The 25,696-nt window shown below is 51.2% G+C and overlaps 1 protein-coding gene across 7 annotated transcripts in view; it reads left to right on the top strand.

Moving 5' to 3' along the window:
* CACNA1A (calcium voltage-gated channel subunit alpha1 A) overlaps positions 1 to 25,696 on the top strand; it is a 284,147-nt gene that overhangs the window by 106,296 nt on the left and 152,155 nt on the right. For 6 of the 7 annotated variants that reach the window (XM_058727813.1, XM_058727814.1, XM_058727811.1 and 3 more), the window contains exons 4-5: positions 4,511 to 4,617; positions 7,261 to 7,400. In XM_058727813.1, coding sequence (XP_058583796.1) covers positions 4,511 to 4,617; positions 7,261 to 7,400 — 247 coding nt within the window. The remainder of the gene's footprint in view (positions 1 to 4,510; positions 4,618 to 7,260; positions 7,401 to 25,696) is intronic. The other variant, XM_058727815.1, reaches the window with a different exon arrangement.

The raw sequence follows: 25,696 nt of genomic DNA on the forward strand, positions 1-25,696 counted from the left end.
TGCCCATCGAGACTTGGCATGCAATGAAGTGGGGGGAGAGATGCAAAGACCAGGACCTACCCACCTTTCCTTCCTCATACAGGTGTTTATTGAGCACCTACTATAAAGCAGATGCTCTCTTAGGTGCTGAGAACCAAGCCGTGAGGAAAGTAGACAAAAATCTCTGCTGCCATCGAGTCTAGTAAGGCAGACAAACGGTGAACAAGATAAAGAAGGCAAACAGAGCAGATGTTTGACTGGGGACCGGGGCCAAGGTGGGGGGGGGGGAAGCAGGGCAAGGGGGTTAAGTCCTCAGTGGGGATGCAGCCTTTGAGGAAAGACCTGAAAGAAGTGAGGGAGGGAACCATTTGGGTCTGTGGGGAAAGCCTATTCCAGGAGAGAGGACAGCAGGTACAAAGGTCCTGCGGTGGAACGTGGCTGGTGTTTGGGGAACACGGAGGAGGGCCACTGTGGCTGCAGCTGGCGGGACAAGGGGAGATGGAAGGAGATGAGAGCGGGGAGGTGATGCGGGGAGGTCATGCGGGGTCTCACTGGCTACCGGCAGGACTGGCTCTTCTTCTGAGTGAGATGGGGGCCGTGGGAACGCTGTGAGTCCTTCCATGTCAGTTAAGCTGGAGTTTTCTTTGTTGCATGCTTGTCCCATTTCAGTGCTGCTGTTCTGTCTTCAAGATCTGGGGTTTCTTACCAGCCCCCGTAGCCTGGGTGAGAGCGGAAGGCTGGTCCAGGACTCCTGAACTCTCCTCCTGGGGTCAGAAAGTGGAGGAGAAAGAGGAGACCCCACCTCTTTGGGGATGACTCAGAACCACAGTTACCTTTCCCCTCCCACCTCTGAAATAGATCTAGGGCAGCATTTCCCAAACTTCGGTGTGCACACAGACCCCCTCCCCACCCCGGGAAGGTGTTGCTAAAATGCAGATTCTGACTCAGCAGGTCAGCGAGGGGCCCGAGACTTTGCATTCCCGAAGGAGGCAGCCGGTGAGGGTATAAGGTCAGCGTCGCGGGGTCCCTTCTGGGGCAGGTCTGTGGATGTTGGCGGGGCCTGTGTGTGCGTGGAGGGGGAAGGAGGTAACACCTGATACCCAGTACTGCCACGTTGGACAAGAAATAAGAAACAGAAATAAGGTAGGAGCGGGCAGCCTCCTCCTCTTCTCCCCCATGCTGACTAAGGCTTCATCACCATACCCAGAGGGCCCCGGGTCTGAAATCCAGGCGACACTGGGCAATTGAAACCCTGATAACGCAGCCCAGAAAGATGCTGCTTGCTGCCAGTCTTCTGGGACTCTTCCTGGAACCTCAGCTCAAGTCTGATGGAAAGGAAGTCACATCCCAGCTGTTAAGGGGCAGGAGGCCACGTACCCCCTCCCCCGCTCCCCGCCAGGAGGGAGCCGGCAGCTCCGTGCCGAAGCGGGCAAGGAGCTAGTTGGCGGGGAAGGGAAGGGAAATCATCAGATTCAAATCATGGCTTCAGAAGCCTCAGCGAGGGGAGGCCAGGGAAGGGCTTGGCGTTGCTTCTCTGTATACAAATATTGTCTCTTATTTTCTGGGCTGCAGGGTGAGGCAGAATGGAGTATTTGTGCAACACAGCCCAGCTTTGTTCTCTGTGCTCCTAATGACTGTCAGCTCGGAGGCAGGAAGCCAATCAGAGGCGCTCGTCGGCAGGGCCGGCTTTTGTTGGCGTCAGATTTGCTTTTCAGAGTGTGCACGGAGCGCAGCTCAGCCGCTGTGAGCTGGAGGCAAAGGCCGAGGCTGGTGACAAAGAAGGCCTGGTTTTCCTGGTTTTCTTAGACTCTTGCTCTCGGGTTGTCTGTTTCAGACTTTCTTCTCCCCACCTGGGAAGTGAGTCCAACCTATAAGATCCCTTGGTTTTATGGAGCTCCCCAAATGCCAGACCTAACTTTAGGGCCCAAAGAGGGAACGAGGCAAGTTAAGCTTCCAACATAGAAAACTGGGAGGAGCCCAGCGGTTTCATGGGACCAACCTCACCAACACCTGCTCTTTGATCCTTCTGCAGAACAGTGGGTTTCCGTGTTCCCGGGGGACACTTGGCACTATCTGGAGATCATTTTTGGTTGTCATAGCTGGAGAGGGGGGGATGCTCCTGGCATCCGGTGGGTGGAGGCCAGGGCTCTACTCATCGCCGTGCAGTGAACCGCAGGTAGGGGACCTCTGCTCCAGAGTAACCGACACCCTATGGTTTTCCCCACCGACGTCCGTTTCCTTACACGTGACCCGCTTGTAATCCACTTCTCAGAGATTGGTCAGGGGGTGCCTCTGTGGGTCTGGCATGAGGTGGGGAGGGAGACGAGACATTCCGGCTCACCGCCTGATCAGCAGATCAGGCCTTAATGTGAACAGAGCAGGACAGACCCTCCCCAAGTACACATGCTCCAGCAGGACTCTGGCGGCCTCGTCAACCCAGAGGAGCGTCCCCGCGATGCAGGAAGGAGCTTGTGCCTGGACAGTTTGTACCTCTGGAAATAGCCGCGTGGACTACCCCTTCCCTCTGTCAGATCTTGAAAGGTCGGCTTCTCAGACACCTGCCCTGACCACCATATTGGTTTTTTGTGTGTGGTTTTTTTTTTTTTTTTTTTTGAGGTGAAATTCACAGGACCGTATTAACCATTTTTAAGTGACGAATTCAGTGGCATTTAGTACGTTCGTAGTGTTTCTTGGACACGATCTGTCTAGTTCCAAACCAATAAGCAGTCACTCCCCACCCCTTCCCCCAGCTTTTGGCCACCACTGGTCTACTTCCTGACTCCATCGATTTGCCTGTTCTGGACGTTTTACATGCGCAAAATCATACACCGCGCGGTCTCTTGCGTCCGGCTTCTTTCACACCGCATTTACGGTTTTGAGGTCCGTCCACACTGTGGCGTGTATTACCACTTCGTTTTTATGGCGGAGTAATATCCCGCTGCGGGGACAGACCACGTTGTGTTCGCCCGTTCATCCACCGAGGGACGTGGGGGTTGTTGCCACCTCTTGGCCCTTGAGAATATTGCTGCCATGAGCGTGCCCTTCGGTGCCCTGTTTGCTATCCTCCGGGGTGTGTCCCCAGGACATATATCGCTGGATCCTACGGTCATTCCGTACATCTTTTTTGAGGAACCACCAAACGGTTGTCTCTAAAGAGCCCGCACCACTCTACATGCCCAACAGCCAAGCACAGAAGTTCCAGTTCTGTTCTGTTCTGTTTTGTTTTTTTTCCTCTAGTGGCTATGGAGCAGTATTTCATTGCGTTTAGATCGGCAGTTCCCTAACAGCTGAGGATATTGAGTATCTTTTTGTGTGCTGATTGGCTATTTAAATATCTTCTTTGGAGAAATATCTATTCAGGCCACTTGCCCATTATTTAATGGGACTGTTTTGTCTTTTTGTTGTTGAGTTGTGATTGTTCTTTATATATTCTGGATACCAGACCCTTATCAGAGATACGATTTGCAAGTATTTTCTCTCATTCTGTGCATCGCCTTTTCACTTTCTTGATAATGCCCTTTGATGCACAAAAGTTTTTAATTTTGATGAAGTCTGGTATATCTGTATTTTCTTTTGTTAACTCACGCTTTCGGTGTCAGACCTGACTACTGTAATTTTTTTGGGGGGTGTATTTATTTATTTTGAGAGAGAGAGACAATGCAAGCAGGGGAGCTGGCAGAGAGGGAGGGAGAGAGAAAATCCCAAGCAGGCTCCGTGCTGTCAGCACAGAGCCCGACACAGGGCTCGATCCCATGAACCGTGAGATCATGACCTGAGCCGAGGTCAAGAATCTGATGCTTAACTGACTGAGCCACTCAGGTGGCCCAAGGGCAGAGATTTTTTTTTTTTTTTTAATTTTTTTTTTCAACGTTTTTTATTTATTTTTGGGACAGAGAGAGACAGAGCATGAACGGGAGAGGGGCAGAGAGAGAGGGAGACACAGAATCGGAAACAGGCTCCAGGCTCCGAGCCATCAGCCCAGAGCCTGACGCGGGGCTCGAACTCACGGACCGCGAGATCGTGACCTGGCTGAAGTCGGACGCTTAACCGACGGCGCCACCCAGGCGCCCCAAGGGATTTTTGTCTGTTTGGCTATAAGGTGTGTCCCCACTGCCCAGAACAGGGCTTGGCACCCAGTGGGTGCTGAATTAATATTTGTTCGTTGGATGTTGGAGGTGCGGTAGAGGAATCACGTCTGCGTTTTTCTCACAAACTTACTGCTGGGTTTTTAGAGCAGGGAAACTACTCCGTAGGACATCTCACGGTGGATACGTGTCATTGTATACTTGTCCAGACCTCCTGAATGCTCGGCACCGAGAGTGAACTGTGACATAAGCTCTGGACTTGGGGTGATAATGATGCGTCAGTGTGAGTGTATCGAGTGTAACAAATGCCCTGCGCTGGTGTGTGTGTGGGGGGGTGTTGAGAATGGGGGAGGGGGCAGGGGGCGTATGGGGACCCCCCCTGACCTTCTGCCGAGTTTTGCTGTGCACCTCAACAAGTTGGAAGGATTTTCCTTAATTCCTCCGTACTCCCTTTGAATATATGATTTTAGCCACCATCATAGCAAACTGCATCGTCCTTGCCCTGGAGCAGCACCTGCCTGACGATGACAAGACCCCCATGTCTGAACGACTGGTGAGTGATGTCTCCCTGTCTTGAGGGGGCCTCTCTTTCGCTTGAGAGGCAAGTTGCTGTGGCCGTGGGAGCAGAGGGCAGAGCGGGCTCTCGGACTCGGAGTCAGGAGCTGGATCGTGAGCCTCCCACCTGGGGCCCCTAAATTCGTGAACACCGATAATCTAGGGAGCAAGATGCCTTCACTCCTCACCCCCAGACCTGAAAAACCTGGTGCCAGCCAGGAGGGCAGCGGGTGATGGATGTTCACGCTGGCCACAGGAACATCGTATGAGAAACAGAATTCTTGTGAAAAAGATCGACTGTATGTGGAAATGGAGAGAACGGTACAATGAACCCCTCCATGAACCCATCACCCAGATCCACAGTTGTCAAGATTTTGCCTTATTTGTGTCCTCTGTCCCCTTTTATTTCATCGGTTTTGTCTTTTCTGGCCAATATATATATATATATATATATATATACACACACACGCACACGTATGTATATATATACGTGTGCGTGTGTATATATGTATATATACATATATATTTTTTATTTTTTTAACGTTTATTTATTCTTGAGAGACAGAGCGCACGCGGGGGAGGGGCAGAGAGAGGGAAACACAGGATCCGAAGCAGGCTGCAGGCTCCAGGCTCCGAGCCGTCAGCACAGAGCCTCATGTGGGGCTCAAACTCAAAAACCATGAGATCATGACCTGAGCTGAAGTTGCACGCTTACTCGACTGAGCCACCCAGGCACCTCTCCTGGCCAAAATATTTTAAGGCAAATCCCAGACAGCTTGTCAATTCATTGAAGTCTTGCATTGCTAAAAATATGGGCATTTTCTTACATTACCACAGTGACATTTTTACACCCAACGTGATTTACAGTGGTTCCTTGGAATCATCTAAGACCAGTCAGGAATCGAATTTTCGCGATCGTCTCAGAAATAGCATCTTGCAGTTGGTTTGTTCAAACCAGGATCCAAGCGGGGACTGGATTTTGTAACATCGCTTAAGCCTTTTAATCTAAAGCCATTATTTTTTTTCCCTCCTACCCTTGACTTATTGCAGAAACTAGTCTGGTTGCCCTAAGGAACGTCCCACATTCTGATGTTAGCCTGGTTGTTTGTATATGATGTCATTTGGCTTTGTTCTTCTGTCCTCTGTGTTTCCTATCATGGATGCCAGCTCTGGGGGTTAAAAAAAAAAAAAAAGTTACTCATTTGGTAACTCTGCGGAGCTGTAAACTAGCACCGAGATCCTTCTCGATCCCCTTACCCATCCCCAAGCCCGCTGGTTCCTCTCCTGGCATTCTCACAGTGCAGTGAAAGAGACTTCTTTCCTTTCTGTCACCTTTTCAGAACCACCGTAATGACTCAAGGGTAGGTAGGGGGATGTAAGAATCCACTCATTCCTGATCCACAAAGTATGGATGGGTCTCAAGACATCTAAATTTTAATAGTTATGAATTATCATGTGTATTCTAAAAAAATATCACTAACCCGGCAAACCTATGATTTCAGGACTTTTTTTTTTTTTTTGGTTTTGCTTAAGATGAAGCTAAGCAAAAAGATTCAACTGGAAAAATAGGAAGCAAATAGTAGCCTGGCAAGGAGATATGGAAAGCATCGTGAAGGCAAAATTCAAGTGATTGAAGCTTGAGAAACTTCGTAACAAATTGGAAAACATCCATGTAGGGGCTCTGATGGAGCCGAGATTATAGCTTAATTTCAAAGGTTATAGACTATCAGCTGGAAGCCAGAACTGGCAGGAGGTTTAGTGAGGGGCTGGTAGCCAGGGCACTGGCCATTTGCCAGCAAATGCAGAAGTATTATTCCAATATTTTCACAACCTGAACAGCTGTGCTGGTGCATACCAGCTGAGAACCATCACGAATGTCAGATTTGGGGGTGAGGTTGGTGTAGAGGGTCCAGCCTTAAAGGTGTTGAGTGATGCGTGTGACAAACATTCCAAACCAGTCCTTTCCTGTAGAATTTTCTGCAGTGATGGACGTGCTCTGGGTCTGCACTGTCCAGTACAGCAGTCACCGGCACGTGGCTAGTGTGGCTGAGACGCTGAATCTCTTGTGATTTCATTTAAATTAATTAAAAGTTAGGGAGGCCTGGGCGGTTGAGTCGGTTAAGCGTCCGACTTCGGCTCAGGCCGTGATCTCGTGGTTCATGAGTTCGAGCCCCGCGTTGGGCTCTGTGCTGACAGCTCAGAGCCTGGAGCCTCCTTCAGATTCTGTGTCTCCCTCTCTCTCTGTTCCTCCTCCCCACCCCCCCACCCCCCAACCTCGCACTCTGTCCCTGTCTTTCTCTCTCAAAAATAAATAAACATTAAAAAAAATAATAAAAAAAAATAAACACATGTGACCAGTGGCCGTCAACACAGGTCCAAGCAAGCAGTTCTGTTTGGCCAAGTGATAGGTGAGGCTGGCCGAAGGGAAAGAAGGAGGGTGCCTTCTCCATGCTTCGGCTTCCCTTGCAAGAGCCTTCAGGCAAGCGAACTCCAAGCAGGATGCATTGGGGGACAGTGAGTGCAGGAGTGGGGTAGGAGAGGTGAGGGAAAACGGGTAGAGGTCTCCGGGTGGGCGGGGTCCCTGATCAGCCCACCCTCTGCCCAGCCAAAGACCTTGACCTTGACCTTCTCTCCCTTCCAGGATGACACAGAACCATACTTCATTGGAATTTTTTGTTTCGAGGCCGGCATTAAAATCATCGCCCTCGGGTTTGCCTTCCATAAAGGCTCTTACTTAAGGAATGGTTGGAATGTGATGGACTTCGTGGTGGTGCTAACAGGGTAAGTGTCGGATGCTGTGCCTCTTAGAATTATCTCGAACTAAGAAGACTTGGGACCCATAATGGTTGGCGTGTCAGGCTGGGCTCAGGAAGGGCTGAGTCCCCGTGTTCTTCTTCAGTATGCGTCTAGAGCCTTCTCGCACCCACCTCTGGAGCCTGGCTGCCTGTGACAGCAGACGCTTTCGGCTACAGTTAGAATTAGGGCTTAGGAGGAGCTGACAGCTTCCAAAGAGCTTTACGTGCATTCTCATCCAATCTTCTCGACGACCCAATGAATCAGGAAATCTTAATACTCCCCTGTGACCGCAGAGAGAGCCGAAGCGCAGATATGAACTGGCCTAAGATCACCTAGCTAGCGGAGCTGGAATTTGAACCAGAACTCGAGTTTTTGACAATTGCGCGCACGTGGTCCTCCCGCCTCACTTAGCGACGCCTTTCTTCCGAGGCGGTCTTTATTTCCAGCCGGTAAATGTCTGTGGAGGACTTCTGGGGGCAACGGTTTGTGGTAGAACTGTGGAGAAAACCAGTCTAGGTAAGGTACAGTGACTGCCTTCGAAGGGTTTTCAGACCTGCGTATAGCGCACCGTGGTTGAAAGGCGACTGTGTATACGCTTTCCTCCAAGGACCGTCTGTGAGGCGACATTAGCTGTTACGACAGCAACAGGAAAAAAAACGAAGTGGGTAATGTCTTACACACGGCGGACGTTTATTTCTCACTGAAGGTCCCAAGTGGTTGGTCCCTGTCGACAGGGCTCTGTCCTCCAAGCAGGGATTGAGGGAACCTAGGCCCTGGCCACTCGGAGGCTCCTCATTGTTGGCCCACATCTTCCAAGGACTCTGTGCTTCTCTGCGTCACAGCACAGACGGCAAACAAGCAGGGACAGGGGTACTTGGGAGGTTTTACGGGCCCGGCACCTGCCTCTTCCTTTCGTATTCTTTCGGCTAGAATTCATTCATGGGACACACATGACTGCAGGGGAAGCTGGGAAACATCAGACTGCGCTTAGGAGGAAAGGGAGACTGATTTGGTGGGGAGCCAGTCAGTCTGTGTCGTGGACCCGAAAGTCCTGTATTAGATGCCAGCGTAGGCAATGCTGTTTCATGCGAATTTCTGGCCCGTCGGCCCACCCGGTCCTCTCCTCCAAGCTGAGACTGGCTCTTGTCCTCCAAGACCCCTATTCACCGCTGTCCTCTGTGGGGTCACCGCTGTCCTCTGTGGGGTCACCGCTGTCCTCTGTGGGGTCATCGCTCTCCTCTATGGGGTCACCCCTCTCCTCTGTGGGGTCACCCCTCTCCTCTGGGGGTCACCCCTCTCCTCTGTGGGGTCACCTCTCTCCTCTCTGTGGGGTCACCCCTCTCCTCTATGGAGTCACCCCTCTCCTCTGTGGGGTCACCCCTCTCCTCTGTGGGGTCACCCCTCTCCTCTGTGGGGTCACCCCTCTCCTCTCTGGGGGGTCACCCCTCTCCTCTATGGAGTCACCCCTCTCCTCTGTGGGGTCACCCCTCTCCTCTGTGGGGTCACCCCTCTCCTCTGTGGGGTCACCCCCTTCTCTGTGGGGTCACCCCTCTCCTCTGTGGGGTCACCCCTCTCTTCTATGGAGTCACCCCTCTCTGTGGGGTCACCCCTCTCCTCTCTGGGGTCACCCCTCTCCTCTCTGGGGTCACCCCTCTCCTCTGTGGGGTCATGGTTCTCTTCTAAGATAACATTCCTCCTCTGGGCTCTGCTGCTGTTCCAGATCCCGTCTCTCCTGGCAGATGTCATGGGTCTCAGCACCCATGCCGCGATGGCTGGGCTCCTGCAACTCAGGTCTTGAGCACATTTGTTGTTTCCGAGCAACGTTGCTTTTCCCAAAAGGAGCCTTGTAATATAACAGCCTTGGGCTGTTTCAGTAGAGGCGTTCGGATGTGAGTGGTCTGTTAGGAGGACCTGGGCCAGCCCTGGTGGGCCTGAGTGCTCACTGAGGGGCCTCTGTTGGCCGTGCCCACAGTCCCGTGGCTTGGGACTTTGACAGGGTCCAGGGAGACGTTACGGTGTTGGGCACCTTTTTCATAGCTTACTAGGAGATCCATCTGTGCACCATCCTAACAGCTGACTTTGTTCTTGTTGTTGTTGAATATTCAGATATTCAAAAGGTGGAGAATAACATGACAGATACTCACGTACGCAAACAATCACCCGAGGAGTATGTTTTGTGCACCTGTTACGCGCCAGGCTCTGGGACACAGCAGTGAGCAAACAGATCAAAGTCCCTCCTTGTGTGCAACAGATGGTCAATGGTGAAGGAAGACTAAGCGAATGAACGAGTGAATGAGTGAAATGTCTGGCGTGTTAGATGGCAGTGAGGGCTACAGAGAAAAAATAAATCAGAGAAAGGATAGGATGTGTTACGGGCAGGAGGGCCGGAAACCGGGGAAGACTTCACGGGGAGGGCAGTATTTGAATGAACAGCTGAAGCTGGTGAGTGAATGAGCCTTGAGGATGGCTGAAGGAGGAAAGTGCCGGGCAGAGGGAATAGCACATGCAAAGGCCCTGGGGCTGGGCTGTGTAAGTCCCCTGCATTCTCTTCCCTGGCCTGGTGACTTTATCTTCCCCATCCAGAAGCACTTTCTGAGTTTTGTGTCTATATGTATTTGCCCTTTTATACACGTATAAATAAGGACATAAAAAATAGGGGCGCCTGGGTGGCTCGGTTGGTTGAGCGTCCAACTCTCGATCTCAGCTCAGGTCTTGATCTCAGGGTTGTGAGTCCGAGCCCCACGTTGGGGCTTCTCCAGCCCCACGTTGTGTCCTTCTCCAGCCTTCCCTCTGCCCTCCACACGAGATTAATCTGATTGACAGGGCTAGGTCTCATTCGTCTGTTCTCACTGCTGCATAGTATTCTCCAGTATGGATATTCTACCGTGTATTTATCTATTTGGGGTGTTTCCAGCTTTGGGCTATTTTGAACCAAGCTGTCCCTTCATTCTCGCCAGTGGATTTCTCTAGGGCGTATACCTGGGAGTGGAATTGCTGAGTCGTGGACTCTGTGTATCCTCAGCTTCACGAGGCATTGGCAAATGGCTCTGCAAAGTGGTCGTGCCAATTTATGCTCCCCTGGGGGCTGACTTTTGCTGGCAGGGGCTGGCTCGACCTTGCTGGCAGGGAAAAAGCCTTAAAAATCCCTGGTGTTTCATAACACGGTTCTTGGAACATCTAAAGAAGCTCACATACCATTGAGCGCCTAGTACGTCTCAGTAAGTGGTCATTAAGTTGAGAGGTGGCTGTTTGATAAGGTAGTTAGCCACTTGGGTGTGGGTCTTTGTGGCAACGAGGTGACCTTTTTCCCCCCTAGTTTTTGCCATCTGCTAAGACTCTAGAGGAGAAATTCTTCATCCGGACCATCTTCGGACAGATAGGCCCTAAGGATGGAAGTCTGTAGTTGGAACTAATGGGATCCACGAGCCCTCTGAAATTGCACGCAAAAATTATGTGTACGTGTATAGTTTTCTGGCCTGTGGTTTTCATTAGATTCCCAGGGGGTCCTGCTCCTAACACCACCAGGAGCCACTATTCTGTTCCTTTCAAACACCTTTCCTTTCCCTCTCTATTTCCCCTGCCTTCCTCTCTCTTGCTTGTCTCTCTGTTGCTTCTCCAGCAGTCAGCCATCCTTTCTTATTGTCTAGTGGTTCTGTCTCTTGCAAATCAAGCACGCAGCTCAAATTTCATTACTTCAAATTCCAAGGGGCTGTTTAGTCTCCTGTTGGGCTGTAAGCATGGAACAGAGAGCGGGGACTAAAAACCCCGCAGACCCAGCTTTCTTTGCAATGCCACGCCAGGCAAATGCAGTACCCTCTTAGTTCCCCATTCCAGGGGGAGGGGACCCGAGTGCGTTAATCTGACGCTGGGACAACAGTGGCTTTAACGAGCACTTTCTGATTAACTCATTGTCTTCTCACATTTCTAAGTAGACTGCAGCATTAAAACACCATTCATTTTTCATGGATTAAGGAGGTTTTTGCCTTCTTCTTGTGTAGTTTGGCAGAAAATATCTTCCCCGTGGAGTTTGGTCTGTTCTGTGGAGTTCAAGGCCCCAGAGACATTCTAACTTTGTAATTTTGTCAACCCCCATTTGAAGTGTGCTTCTATTGTATTTGAAGGTCCAGTCATTAAATTGAAACTGTGTAAGAGGAAAATTTCAGAAGCTTGGCTATATTTCTGAGATGACAGAGCTTTTACTGTAATGCTCAAATATATATAGACATCTAGGAGGTCAAGTAATACAAGGGTGTGTGTTAACAAAAGGGACTTACCAGGGTAGGGATGAAGACAGTTGTTTTTACGTTCACAGGCTTAGCACTGTATCTGGCATAGATGTTTAGCAAAATAAATGGCTGGCAAGTGGGAACACTTCTGAGAATCAGAGGGTTCTGGGAAATGCACTAAGCTGTTTATGAAGCTGGGGACCATGGCATTGATAGTCAAACAGTCCAGGAATCTATGACAGATACTCTGACATCAGATAAGGCATGGGACAGATGAGCTCTGGGTCCTTGCCAACCCTGACATTTTTGACTTCGTAAAGATGGAGGTTCTTTTCTGGAAGGTCCTATGAACTGCCCCAGGCTTTGGGCAGTTTCACTGGGGATCAAAATTGAGAAAAATGCCCAAGTGCTCAGGGACCATCAGGAAAGGACATTGGCTTTGGTTTCATAGCATCACTGAATTTGGGGACTCAATGAACTCTGGCGGGTCCAAACCCTTTATTTCACTCATGAGGGAGCTAAGACAGCAAGAGGCTAAGTAATTTGCCCAAAGTCACACTGACATGGTGGCAAATCAGGAAACTTCCAGAAGCAGAAGGTGTGTTCAGGTCAAGGAGCCTAGAACCCCAGTTTGGGGGCAGTGGGAGTGGTGTAGATGATTAATGTCACTCCTGAGGTTCTGCCATCAGAGCTCTGCCTTTTTCCTCCTTCTGCCCCAAGTGCCCAGCCTGTGGCCCTTTTCCAGAGAGACAGAAAGCGAGCCTCCAAAAAGTAATCCTAGCTTCTCCTTATACAGCTGAAGAAACTAGGGCCCAGAGGGGTCAAAATGACTTGACCAGACTCACACACCGCACACTGTCTTTCCTTTTTGATTAATGTAGCAAACGCATGTTACCACTCTTTACCTTCTCCTCCTTCTCCCACCTCCTATGTTGCTGTTCTGAGTTGCCTGAAAATAAAAACAGCATTCTAAACACAACAACAGTAAGACACAATCAGCACTCCCGAGACCAGCTAACAAACAGCTCCCATAAATACCAGCTGCGTTTTGTTTTAATGTCCCCCTGCATTAATTTCTCCCCCAGTGGGTCAGTCGCCCTTGGTGTCCGAAGGAGTCCCTCCTGGGGCACAAGTGCTTTTTATCCCTCGGAGTTTTAGCATTGAGAGAGTGTTGATCTTTTTTATTGTTCAAAGCATTTGGTCGTCATGGTATTTGCTGAACCAGTGTTCCACCGGGAACAGCCTCATGTCCCAGCGGTAGGAGCTAGTTTCTCTGTCTTCTAATAATAGTGACAGAGGTAGTAACGATGCGGGCTGCCATGATTAAGCACTTACTATGCGCTCTCACTGTAGTAACAATTGTATGTGCGTTACCACATTTCAGTTCCACGAGCCTTTTTTAGAGATGAACCTGAGGCTCAGAGAGGTTCAGCTGCTTGCAAGGGGTCCCACAGCTAGTAGAGGGTAGATTGGATCTCAACCACTCTACTGGGACAGTGCCCTAAGACAGGATGACCCTCGCCCAAGTTAAGTTCAAAGAGCTACATACAGCCCAGTATCCTCATGAACATAATACCTGTTGTTCATAGCAATGGCAACATTGACAAATTAGAACTTAGAAGGCACTTACATGATATACTGTACTTGCGTATATGCTCAGTTAATCCTTACAACCCTCTGAATGAAGTATCATTATTACCCCCAACTTTGCAGATGAAGAAACTAAGGCTCCAAGAGATTAAACACCTTGCCCAATTCACCCACCTCGAAAGTGGTAGATCCAAGATTTGAACTCAGGTGGATCTGGAACCAGGATCCATTTTCTCGAGTCCTACATTGTTTCTTTAAAGTCAGGTTTTCCAGGGAAGTCAGGAACATCTTTGCTTTTCTTCCCCATCTTGGACTCCACTGTAGCAAGGAAAAAAAAATGGGCAAAAGAGGTTTCCAGAAATGGGAGACTGGCATAGGCTAATGGTTAAGACCTGGGCTTCAGAGTCGGAGGGATCTCTGTGATGAGATGATGAACTCGAGAATGTGCGTGGATCTCTCTAAACCTCAGTTTTCTCACCTGGAAAGAGGGGGAGTAGTGATAGGGTCTGCCTTCTTGGGCTGTGGTAGGGCTTGGAGAAGGCAACATTGTGACAGATACCGTGAACTGAGCCCCTGGACCGTTCCATGGTCTCCATAAATGGGAGTTGATTAACTGAAGGGAGAAAATTAAAACCAATTCCTTTGGAGGTGTGTGGTAAATACGGCCTCCATATTCATCCCACTCACCTCCAGGTGTACCCGTGGTGGTCGGGTCCTGGACAAGCTCACTTCTTTGTACCTCCAACACGCTCATTTTTCTACCTCTCTGTTGGAGGGTCCCCTCCAGCACCACAGGGGTTTGTTGGGCCCACGTGACAGACGTCTAACCCCCCCCCCCCCAGGAGCAGTCCATAACCAGCGAGAGAGGGAGTCAGTGTATAAATATCCTGGCTTCTCCATTGCTCAGTGAGAAGACTCGGAGGTGTTCTACAACCTCTCAAACGACCCTCCACAGGATTGAATCGTAGTGGCTCACAGTGACAGCCATTCATCAGTGCCCCCTTTGCTGACTTCTTGCTTTCTAGTTCATCCCTTGTAATTCCGTGGATCATCTGCCCAAAGTCCTTGTCTTGAAGCAGTAGTTTGAAGCCTTAGCGAGTAAGAGACTTCAGCACCCTGGACAGCGCGCCGCACACTCGAGCCGGTCAAGACCTGATAAAGGAGGTAAAGTCCTCCTTTTCTCCCTCAGTGGAATGGCTGAGGTGAGGGAGGACGGGGTCTAGAAAACGAATGCCCCGTTTTTCTTGACTTCTCTGGCTATAATAAGCCCCTGGATGATGTCAGCCAGTCTCAAAGGTATAAATACCTTCTGTACTGATGTTCCCCAGACTTCAGGCTTCTGCCCGGAGCTCTCTCGCAGTCCCCGCGTGGGGAGGAGTCCACAGGCATCTCACACTCAGGATGTCCAAAACTGCATTCCTGTGCATCCTTCTCGTATCTCCCTTCCTATCTTTTCATATCATTGGATGGCAGCTCCATCCTTCCAGAAGCTCTGGCTAAAAATCTTGACACCTCCTCCCTCATGGTCAATCCTGCTGCAAAATTCAGGAGGTTCTGTCTTCTTCCACCCCCGCTGCCCCCACCTGGGCTAAGCCTTCCTCATCTCTCAGCAGGCTCGTGGTAGCAGCCTCCGCCCGGGTCTCTCTGCTTCTGCCCTCCTCCGCCCGCAGCCCGTTATCAACACAAGCAGCCAGAAGGATCCTTTTAACACATAACTTAGATCCAATCACTCTTCTGCTCACGTTTTTCTCTTGGTTCCTGTCTCATTCAGTGTAAAAGCCAAAGTCCTCACCACGGCCCACAAGGATCTGCGTGATCTGCCCCCATCACCTCCCACCCTCTTCGGCTCCCACCCTTGCACACCTGACACCGGCTGCCCCGAGCTCCTCACTGCTCCTTGAACACTTCAGGCCAGTCTCCGCCTCAGGGCCTTTGCACTTGCTGTTCTTATGCCTGGCATGCTCTTCTCAATCCGTTTCCTCACCTTTAAGACTTTACACCAATATCCCCCTGGCCCCTTATCTACAAGTCCAACACTTCAGACACTCCCCGTCCTCTTTCTTCTCTTCAGTTGTTTTTCTATGCCCTTGTCACTTGCCGGCAAACTCGATATTCTACTTCCTTATTTTCCGCCTGTCCCCTCCACTAGGTAAGCTCCCCGAGGACGGAGATTTGGTTTCTTCTGCTCATGGTTCTCTTCCCCCGTGCCTAGCATAGTGCCCGGCACACAGTAGGCGCTCACTGTTTTTGACAGAATGACTGAATCAGTGGTGCCTGTAACCTGCCGATGTTGAGGGAACTTCCGGTGTGCGATAAGCTGAGGCACAGAAGCCCCTTCCCAAATGCCCTCGCGTCTCGGCTGGTCTAGATCAGATGGTGCCGTTTTGGAGGGCAGTTGGAACGTCAACGTAACTATCACGTGTGTTGTGGCTAGAATGAGTCTGCCTACTTACTGTCTGTGGTCCTGCCCCGGGAGTTACAGTGTGTCGTATGTGTTCAGTTCTCAATGGACTCAAACTCCTTTGGAATCAGCTTTGATAGCTACTGTGCGCTAATAAAATGGCACACGTATGAACAGGTTCGTACAGACGAGCTGGGGTCTGAGCAGGGCTGTGTTCTCGGGCCTACCGTGTATGGTTGTGCAGGTTGCACACTGAGCCAGACAGCTGGCGTATATTTCCTAAGTGTGTAGCTCCTCTGTGGGTAAAACTTCTTTCGGAGACAGCCCAGACTAAAAAGGATCAGAGACTTCATGCCCAGGAGTCCCCTCCACCCTAAGAAGCTTTGGTTTGGGGAGTCAAGGTGGTGTTAAAGAGGCATGGTCGGTGCTTACGGTCATGGGTTGTTTTGTTATTGCTGTTCACAGGCATCTTTGGAGGCCGCCCAGAGAATTTCAGGACAGAAACTCTGGCGTCAGGAACAGAGGCAGGGAGGAAGCCTAAGACTCTCAAAGTCCAGCACTGGCCGGTGCTGCTTTTCTTTGCTGCAGGTTGGAATCCCAAGGATGTTAGGTACAACCATTATAAGATTGGGTGGACAGGAGGGATCAGCCTGAGAGGTCTTTGTCAACTGGACTGATGAGTTTTGATTCATAGGAAATAGCCCTGGATGTTTCCAAAGCGGAAACTGCGAATCTGACTTTACACAAAATCATTGTTATGTAATTGGCACACATCTAAAAAGAAACCGGGTGAATATAATAATGAAAGAGTGAGGTCATTTCTTTTTTTTTTTTTTTCTTTTACCACTAAAATTTTTTTGTTATAAGATAAAATCTACCTGCAGCAAACCACCGTAACGCAAGGTAATTGTTGTAAAACAAACACTCTCGTAACCACCGTTCACATCAAGAAATAGATCTTTGGCCACCCGGAAGTTTCCGTGTGTCCCGTCCCCGTGACGGCCAATAGTGAGGTCGTTTCTACCTGCCATTGCATTTAGTGAGTTTTTCCCAAGGAATGAGCATGATATGTGTTCTTCCTAGAACCCAATAAATCAGTTAGGAATGCTTTTCTCTTCAAATAACAGAAGAGACATCTAGAAGGGGCTTTGATATTAAGTAGACGTTTTGTTACCTGACAGAAATATCCACAAATCTGTGGACTGGGATTCGCTGAGTGGCTCAGGGATGTCCTTCCACCTTCCTGGGTGAGTCGAATTTTGACCTCATGATTTCTTGCCCCAGGGTGGCAAAATGGCTGCCACATCGCCTCCTCTCAAAGCTTCATTCAAAGGCAGGAAAGTAATGACTGGGAGAGAGAAAACTCTCACTGGAGGGTTCTTCTTTATCTAGGAGAAACAAGTCTTGGCCAGAAGTTCCCAGCAGACCTCCCTCTACGTCCGATTGGCTATTCTTGGGTCGCGTGACCACTTCCAGCTTCCTGGCAGGCCAGAAACATGAGCATCCGGCATTTTTGCCACTTTATAGGAGGCTAGTTCTGCTTGTGGGAAAGATGAGAGAGGGAAATGGCTGTTGGGACAGTTAGCAGTATCTGTCACATGTATTATACTCTTCACATTCTTTTATGTCACATATTACTGTACACATTATAACATGCTTATTACCGTCCAGACTCAAATATACAAAACTACGTATGTTGTACTTTATGGATGATTTGAAGGTTTGTCAAGGGTATTTTTGGTGTATGCAATTTTTCCTCTGTGCCCTGACTTCAGAACCAGAACTTAACTCTCCCAGGTAAGATAGGACATCCCTTTGAGGATGTGGGTTCAAATCCTGGCTCTCCCTCTCAGAAAATGGGTGACTTTGGGCAAATGGTTTACTCATCTGTTACATAAGGCTCAGATTAGGACTTCCCTCATCGGGTTGAGGTGAAGATTAGATGGATAATTCTTAGCACATAGTAGGGGCTCAATAAAATATAGTCAAGAGGAGGGAGAGGGGGAGGAGGCTTCCTGTGATGGAGTAGGTCCTACAGTGGAGATGATTCCATGTCTGGGATGATTTGGGATGTCAAGGGAAATAGGAAGGAAAGGATGGACTTAAGGGCTCCTTCTCAGAAAAAAAGAACATTCCAGAACAAAATAACCAACCAATTATTGACGAGTATAGTGGTAGTGCCATTGCAGGGGCACAGGGCGCTTCTAGTGAGAACTTATTTCAGACATGCGGAGGTCGCTGCAAGACATTGAAGTGAAAATGTCACTTAGATAGATGTAGATAATGGTTAGAGCTTGACGGGCCGGTCGGAGAAGGCTGGAAAGTGCCTGAGCTCTGTAGGTGTCGTGGTGTAACGGACAGGGACACAGGGTCAGGGAAGCACCCACACTTTGGGGCCAGAGGGAGGAAGAAGATCAAGGAAGGAAACGATGCAGTGGGCAGGTGGTTAGGAAGCGAGACAAGCCACCGTCAGCCACGTGAGTTGCAGCTCAAGAGTGGAGAATGCCTTCGGGGCTTTGTAATTCAGAGGAAAAGAGGGACTTTTTTTTTAATTATTTTTTTTAACGTTTATTTAGAGACAGAGAGAGACAGAGCATGAACGGGGGGAGGGCCAGAGAGAGAGGGAGACACAGAATCGGAAGCAGGCTCCAGGCTCCGAGCCATCAGCCCAGAGCCCGACGCGGGGCTCGAACTCACGGACCGCGAGATCGTGACCTGAGCCGAAGTCGGACGCTTAACCGACTGAGCCACCCAGGCGCCCCGAAAAGAGGGACTTTAAAAGGGTTGTCCACAGGGGCGCCTGGGTGACTTAGTTGGTTAAGCGTCCGACCCTTGATTTCGGCTCAGGTCATGATCTTGAGGGTTCGCGAGTTCGAGCCCCGCATCAGGGTCCGTGCTGAGCCTGCTTGGGATTCTTTCTGTTTCCCTTTCTCTCTTCCCGTCTCTCTCTCTGCCCCTCCCCTGCTCATGCGCTGTCTCTGTCTCTCTCAAAACAAATAATAAAGAAACTGAAAAAAAAATTTTTAAAGCATTGTCCATAGAGGGGAGGCAGATGTATGAAACCTTCGTGGCCAAGTTCTAATTGAAAAGAAAAGGAAGGAGGAAAAAAACCTTGGGTAGTTCCTACCATACTGTGCCAGGGGCTGACGGGTTGGGTGATCTCATCTGGGGACGAGCTTGATTTCCTGGGTCTTTTTCCCCTCCTTTACAATTTTTTTTTTTTTTTTTAAATCAGAAGAGCGAAATGGTGGGGCGTGTTTAGAAAGATGAAGAAAACGGGCATTACACAGTATTATGTATCTCTTCCTAAATAAAAGTCTAGTTACGTCATACCAAAACATCTGGACAGATGTTGACGAAATGTGGAGGGTACATCTGGGGTGGCCTTACTCGGTGATACGCAGGAAATTCACGCAAGAGGCTCTGTCTCGTCGCCCTAGGATGTGATCCACCCGAGCAGCAGAAGTTGTGGTTCAACCCTGCGTGACTTCTCGGGAGTGATACGTCTGATGTATTTTGGTTTCAGATGTCAGTCCTACGTGGAAAGATACTCGGGTAGCAGAGCCTTCAGGCTGCAACCCGGCTTTGCAGCCCAGCTCCTCCTCGTGTGGTGGTGGTTAGGACCACGGGCTTTGGAGTCCGAACAGATTCAGGACGCAGCTCCGTTTCCCAGGTGCTGTGACCTTGGGGCCGGTGACTGTGCCTCCCTGAATCTCAGCCTCCCCAGCTGGAAAGCAGCAACGCTAACACTCCCCAGCTTGCAGACTTGTTTCCAAGGTTGAATGAGCTGATGTCTGACACGTGGTGGGGTGAGTGGATGGATGGTATTTCCCGAGGGAGGGTTTGGAGGAGAAAGGTGCTTTGGTGCTTCCTGGGGCCTCAACTTCCTCATCTGTGAAATGGGGATCATAGTTGGACCTACCTCCAGAGGTAGGATTCCATGAGATCCTGCATGCAGAGTACTCAGAACCTGGCACAGAGTAAGTGCTCAGTGCTGTTGGTTATTGTAACGCTAATAACTATAATTATAATGATGATGATAATTATGGCTGCTTCTCCAGGCCTGGTTCCACAGACCAGTTGGTTCGCCGCTAGAACATTTGCTCCTGCTAGTTTGGCACACAACAGCCAACCTCCCCTTCCAGTCTGGGGAGAACCCCCCTCTGTGCCTGGTGCTCCTGGATCACAGGACTCCGGACTCACAAACTGAAGGTGGCAGGAAGGGGGAGTCGTCCACCCCCGACCCCTGGGTAAATCAGGGCGTGTGATTCAAACTGCACCAGCCCACGCTCCCCGACCCAGGACGTTTCAAACACGAAGGGATGGTTCCGGAGTCCTTCATGGCAGCCTGCTGCAGGGGGAGTCGTTGGTCTGGCTGCTCTGTCCCTGCCCGCCGTCCAAGTCCCCTCCCCTGGACGCTGGCTGGTTATCTGCGCTTCCTCAGAATCCCTTTTACGCCTAAGACAGACGGCCGGTTTCTGGTGTTTGCAATCCAGAACTCAAAACTGACGCTGGGACCAAGATTTGAGGGCCAGGACCTTGTTTGCAGATCCCAGGAAACACAGATGGAGAGGAGAGGGGGAAGACCGCGAAGAGAAGGCGGCCAGTAAAGGTCGCGTTGGTGCACAGCTCAGTGCCGTTGGCGGCTTACGCTTGCTTTTTCTCTCTGGGCAACTTTGGGAGGCAAATAGCAGACGCCCCCTCGGAGTTAGCTCACCTCAGGGGCGAGGGGGCTGGGCTGGGAGATCCTTCTGGGGCACGAGCTCCCTGGCCGTCCTGGCTTGCTCTGCGCTCGGGAGCACGCTTCTGCGGCCGGAACATCACCGACGTTCATGGCAAGCAGCGTGGGACACGGCCTCTGCCTTGACGGCTGTACTTACGTGGTTCTGCCGTGAGCTGTCGCTCAGCTCCTTAGCTTTCTTCCGAAGCATCGTGAGGGTCAGTCCCTCTCCAGACTTCAGCAAGAGGAAACCAAAGCTCGCCCCTGTCGGCCCCAAGTGGGAAGCGAGAACAGCCACTCTGTAGGGAAAGGAAAAAGGAGGGGCAGCTGAAAGCCAGATCCTCGCCCTTTGGGGGAGTTTGGGCGCCATTGATATGCTGGAGACAAACGATCCTCTCCTTCCTGGCCCGATGGGCACGGGACTTCCGTGCAGAGAAGAACAGGGGTCCGTCAGAGCGAATAAAAGGCATCGGAAGTCGAAGCAGATGAGCCAAACAGGATCCAGGTGGGATCCACGGTCCGGGATTGGGGATGAGCCAGCGACATTTTGCATTGTCTCTGGCTGGCGACGTTGCGTGGAATGCATTGGAGCAAAGGGAAAGATGAGCAAACCGGCCTGCTCTCCCTGTGAAGTGAAATTGCGTTAGTAGGGGCAGCCCCTCCGTGGGGGACAGCACAGCATCCCATGTTCACCCCTGGAAAAGGAAGATGTGTGCTTCCTCTGCTCCTACTGTGGAGTCCTGCGTGGCTCAGAGCTGGGAGACTTGGAGGGATGTACCAGGAATGCATTCCATGGCAAGTGACAGAAGAGCCAGCCTGTGGTGGCTTAAACAAAGTGGGGGCTCCCTTTCTGTCATGGTACAAGAAGCTTGCGGTGGGCGTTGGCTGGCATTGGCCGGAATCTCTGTGATTCTCTCGGCCTTTACCTCATGGTTGCAAAACGGCTGCCAGAGCTTTCAGCATTGTGTCCACTTTCAAGGCAGGAAGCAGAAGGGACAAGCTGATCCCATCCAGCTTTGCCAACTTTCGTATCCAGCAGAGCGAAATGTTTCCCGGAAACCATCCATCGAGCTTCTCTGTACACCTCGTGGCCAGAAATACGTCACATGGCCACATCTAGCTCCAGGAGAGCATGGGAGAGTATTTCACTTTTCCAGCCATTCTGGAGACTGTTCTGACTCTTGATTTTGTATATGCTTAAAGGGTACGCTTAAAGTCAGAGCATTTTCTTTTGAAACCACCTGAATTCACCTTAGCTGCGTCCCTTCTGTGTGTTCCTTTGCGTCACCTATAGATTTTGCCATAATAATGCTGCATGACAAACAGTGCCAAACCCCAGTGGCTTAAAGTGACAGCATTTATTTAAAAAAAAATTTTTTTTAATGCTTATTGATTTTTGAGACAGAGAGAGAGACAGCACAAGCGGGGAAGGGGCAGAGAGAAAGGGAGACACAGAATCCGAGGCGGGCTCCAGGCTCCGAGCTGTCAGCACAGAGCCCGACTCGGGGCTCGAACTCACGGACCGTGAGAGCATGACCTGAGCCGCAGTCGGACGCTTCACCGACTGAGCCACCCAGGCGCCCCCGTGACAGCATTTATTCAGCTTATGATCCTGAGGGTTGCCGGTTCATCTGGGCGCTTTATCTGAGCTCAGGCCAGCTCGTCCGTGCATCTGTGCTCAGCTGTGGGGCAGCCGGGTGGCTCTCCGGGTTGGGTGTTGGCTGGCCCGGGATGGCCTTGACTGGGACCACTGTGCTCTCCTCCAAGTGGTCTTACCCTTCAGCTAGTGTGGGCTCGTTCCTTTGGCAGCAGTAGAAGAAAGAGGGGAGTGCACCGGCCTCTGGAGGGCTCGTCCCCGGAATGTGATGCCTTCACTTTGGCAACTGATGGCCAGAGCAAGCGGTGAGGCCGGCCGGATTCAAGGGGTAAGGCGATAGATCCCGTCTCTTGATGGGAGAAGCAGTATTTCATACTGCAAAGGCTGTGTGTATCCAAGAACGTATTCCCTGGGGCCACTGAGACCTGGGCTTCTGTCCCCTGAGACCTTCCGCCCTGACTTCCGGTTAGTCACTGGTGCCACACCCTCCCCTTCCTTTTTCTTCCTCTTAGCAAGAAACAGGGATGATGTGTGATTATTATCATGTCAGTCACACAGTGGAAAGGAGAGAAAATGGCAGCCAGGGTTCTGCTGAGAGCCCAAGGGCTAGTCTTGCAGCCACCTGGGAAGTAAGGGGGATAGAAGATCACGCGATCACGCGGCTTTTATCAAATCTCGACTTGATATCTGAGTTCTGAGCCTTCACGGGCATCGAAGCTAGGGAACAGGTTTCTTGCCCGCCATATTAGCCCAGCATAGTTCACGGCCATGCAGCCTGGCTCCTTATGTGAACTGGGGCTTGTGATTTCTCTTCTCTTCTCTTCTCTTCTCTTCTCTTCTCTTCTCTTCTCTTCTCTTCTCTTCTCTTCTCTTCTCTTCTCTTCCCTTCCCTTCCCTTCCCTTCCCTTCCCTTCCCTTCCCTTCCCTTCCCCTCCCCTCCCCTCCCTTCCCCTCCCCTCCCCTCCCCTCCCCTCCCCTCCCCTCTCCTCTCCTTTTCTCTTTTTTCTTTTCTTTTGTTTGTTTGTTTTGACATGTCACCTGCTCCTGATCAGAGCCAGATAGAAGCCTCTTGCCTTTCCATCAGCTCAGGGGAACAGAGGCCAGGCTGGCGGGCATCCGTGCGGAGACCTTTTCTCCATCCCTCCTTCACGCCCTGATTCTATTTGGTTTCAGCCTTCCCTGTGTACACCTCCCACCCCACCCCACCCACCCCGCCACCTCTCTTCCCTTCCGCGTCTCCAGCGTTATGAGACCCGGGCCAACGGGGGAGGTCAACCTCAGAGAAAGGAAATTGGCATTAGTTGAGCACCGGCTATGCGCCGCGCCCCTTACCTACCTTGTTGCCTTCAAACCTCCCCGCATTTGGGTGCAGATCCACCCTGCTGCAGAACAGGCTTCCTTCTGGTCACAGTTGCATTTTAAGAGGGAGAAAAATAGGGAGAGGGATGCCAGCCTCCTCCAGCAGCAGCACCTGCTCACTCACCCCAGGACCTTTGCAAATGCTATTGTTTGTGTCTGGGATATGCTCCCTCCTCTGTTTAGCTAATTCTGACTCCGACATGATATTGAAAGTATTTAACAACTGGAGCGGCATGGGCCCTGACCAGTTAGAAAGGAGGCTCCCGCTTTGTGTGCAGCGTAGACCTTTTGTTTGCTGCCTCATGGGAGGGTCCTGGGGACTTGGAGGGGGACCGGGGTGCCAGAGGAGCACTCCCATGACTCGAAGAAGTACCTCCTTACTGATAGTAACGGTCTTTTCCTCCGGAAAGCCTTCCTGACCACCCCACGACATGCTCAGCATCAGGCCAGTTTAGGTCGCTTTATGGGATCTGGTGGCATCTGTGTGAACCCTCTCACCATGGCGTACTGGGTTAATCGCCTGTCTTCTTTGCTGGAGGGCAAAGACTAAACTCAGAGCCTGGTGTAGAACCTGAGAATAGTGCTCAGTAAACATCTGTTGAATGAACGAATGAGTGAATGAATGAATGAATGAATGAGTGAATAGCTGGTGATGGAAAGAACCATGCCCTTTGGTAGGCTTGTCCAGGTGTCGCTCAGGGATGGACAGTGGGCAGCACGGGACATCCTTAATTTCAGTCTTGCTGCTGAAGCCCGACTGGAGGAACAGAGAATGCCCGGACACAGGGGCAGCCGAGGTTCCTCTCTCTGTCTGGCCTCATGCTGGGGGCTGTGCCAGCCGAGGGGCATCCTGGGAAGCTAAGAGCAGTGGGGGATTTGAGAATGCAGGGGGTTGGGAGGACAGCCCCTAAGTTTTCATTTTCTAGTCCTTTCTAAAGGAACGGGCAAGGCGTGCATGTTTCTAAACTGTAGGTTCAACAGCAGAGCCCCGGGATCAAGAGCTGAGCCCTGGGGTCATACTGACATGGGCTTCCTCGGTGTCCAGCTAGGGGACCTGTGGCCATTACAGATCGCCGCTGACATTTACCGAGAGCTTCCCATGCGCCCGGTGCTGTCCTCAGCATCGAGTTGACTATCTCATTTAATCCTCCAAGTATACCCTCTCGGTGTAGGCACTGCCATTGTCCCCATTATACAACTGGGAAAACAAGGACCAGATGAGGGGAGCATGGCCGGGCAGGAAGCGGGGCGAACCTGGGGCAGCTGCGTCCTTCCCGCTCACCGCCACTCCTGTGGCGAACCTTCTTGTCTCTCTGAGCCTCAGTTTCCTCATCTGTAAAATGGGGCTTATGGTACCTAATTTGCAGGGCAGTGAAAATGCCAGTAAAGTGGTGCCCACTGGTGAAACGCTTGCCGTGGCCACAGCCTCTGCTGTAAGGACTTTTCCATTCGGTCCCCACCTCCCGTGAGGTGCGAGCTGTCATCCCCATTTTACAGGTGAGAAAACGGAGGCTTGGAAAAGCTCGAGGATTTGCCTCAGGCCACGTGGCCGGGGAGTGGAGGAAGCAGGATTTCAGCGACAAGGCCTGACTCTTAAGCAGTCGATAAACGGAGCGTGGGATGCTGGTGCCATGGGTACCGGATGCAGGAATCGGAGAGGTGAAGCATCTGCTTCCAGGCTGCTTGACTTGGGCTCCACGGGGTCGCGGCTGGTGGACACAGGCCTCCTGCCCCGGAGAGCTTAGCCGGATACACGGCAACATTTTTCTCGCTAAATGATAATAACTGCCCTTATTTACCGCACACGTGCTCTGGGCCAGGGGCTGCCTGAGCTATTTGCATCAGGGCTGTTGTCACCCCTGTGCAAGGATGAGACAGCAAGGCCCGGGGCGTCGATCTGACCTGCACCCTCAGCCAGAACAAGGCCAGCCTTAGCCCAACCCGGGCCCTGTCCCCCTGACAGCAGTCAGAGGGCTCCCGTGAACACCCGAGGCGGGCTGGGTCCCTCCTCTGCTCACGACCCTCCATGGCTCCCACTTCACTTGGTGAAAAAAAAACCTAAGTCCTCCTTGCAGCCCACAGGGCCCCCCAAGCTCTGCCCCATCCCCTGCCTGCCTTCATCTCCACCCCCCCCCCACGCTCCTCCTCACTCACTGAACTCCAGCACACAGGCCTCCTTATTGTCCCTTAAACACACCAGGCAGGGTCCCGCCTCAGGGCCTTTGCACTGGCTGTTCCTTCTGCCTGGAACGCTCTTCCCCCGGGTCTTTGCCTGACTGCGCCCTCATTTCCTTTGCTCAGATGTTCTTGTCTCCAGAACTGTAACTCGCTCGCCCCTCTCCTGACGCTTTCCCTCCCGCTTCTCTGCTCCGTTTCCCTCCACCCTGC

Source organism: Neofelis nebulosa, chromosome 4, assembly GCF_028018385.1.
Source record: "Neofelis nebulosa isolate mNeoNeb1 chromosome 4, mNeoNeb1.pri, whole genome shotgun sequence".
Classification (NCBI taxonomy): domain Eukaryota; kingdom Metazoa; phylum Chordata; class Mammalia; order Carnivora; family Felidae; genus Neofelis; species Neofelis nebulosa.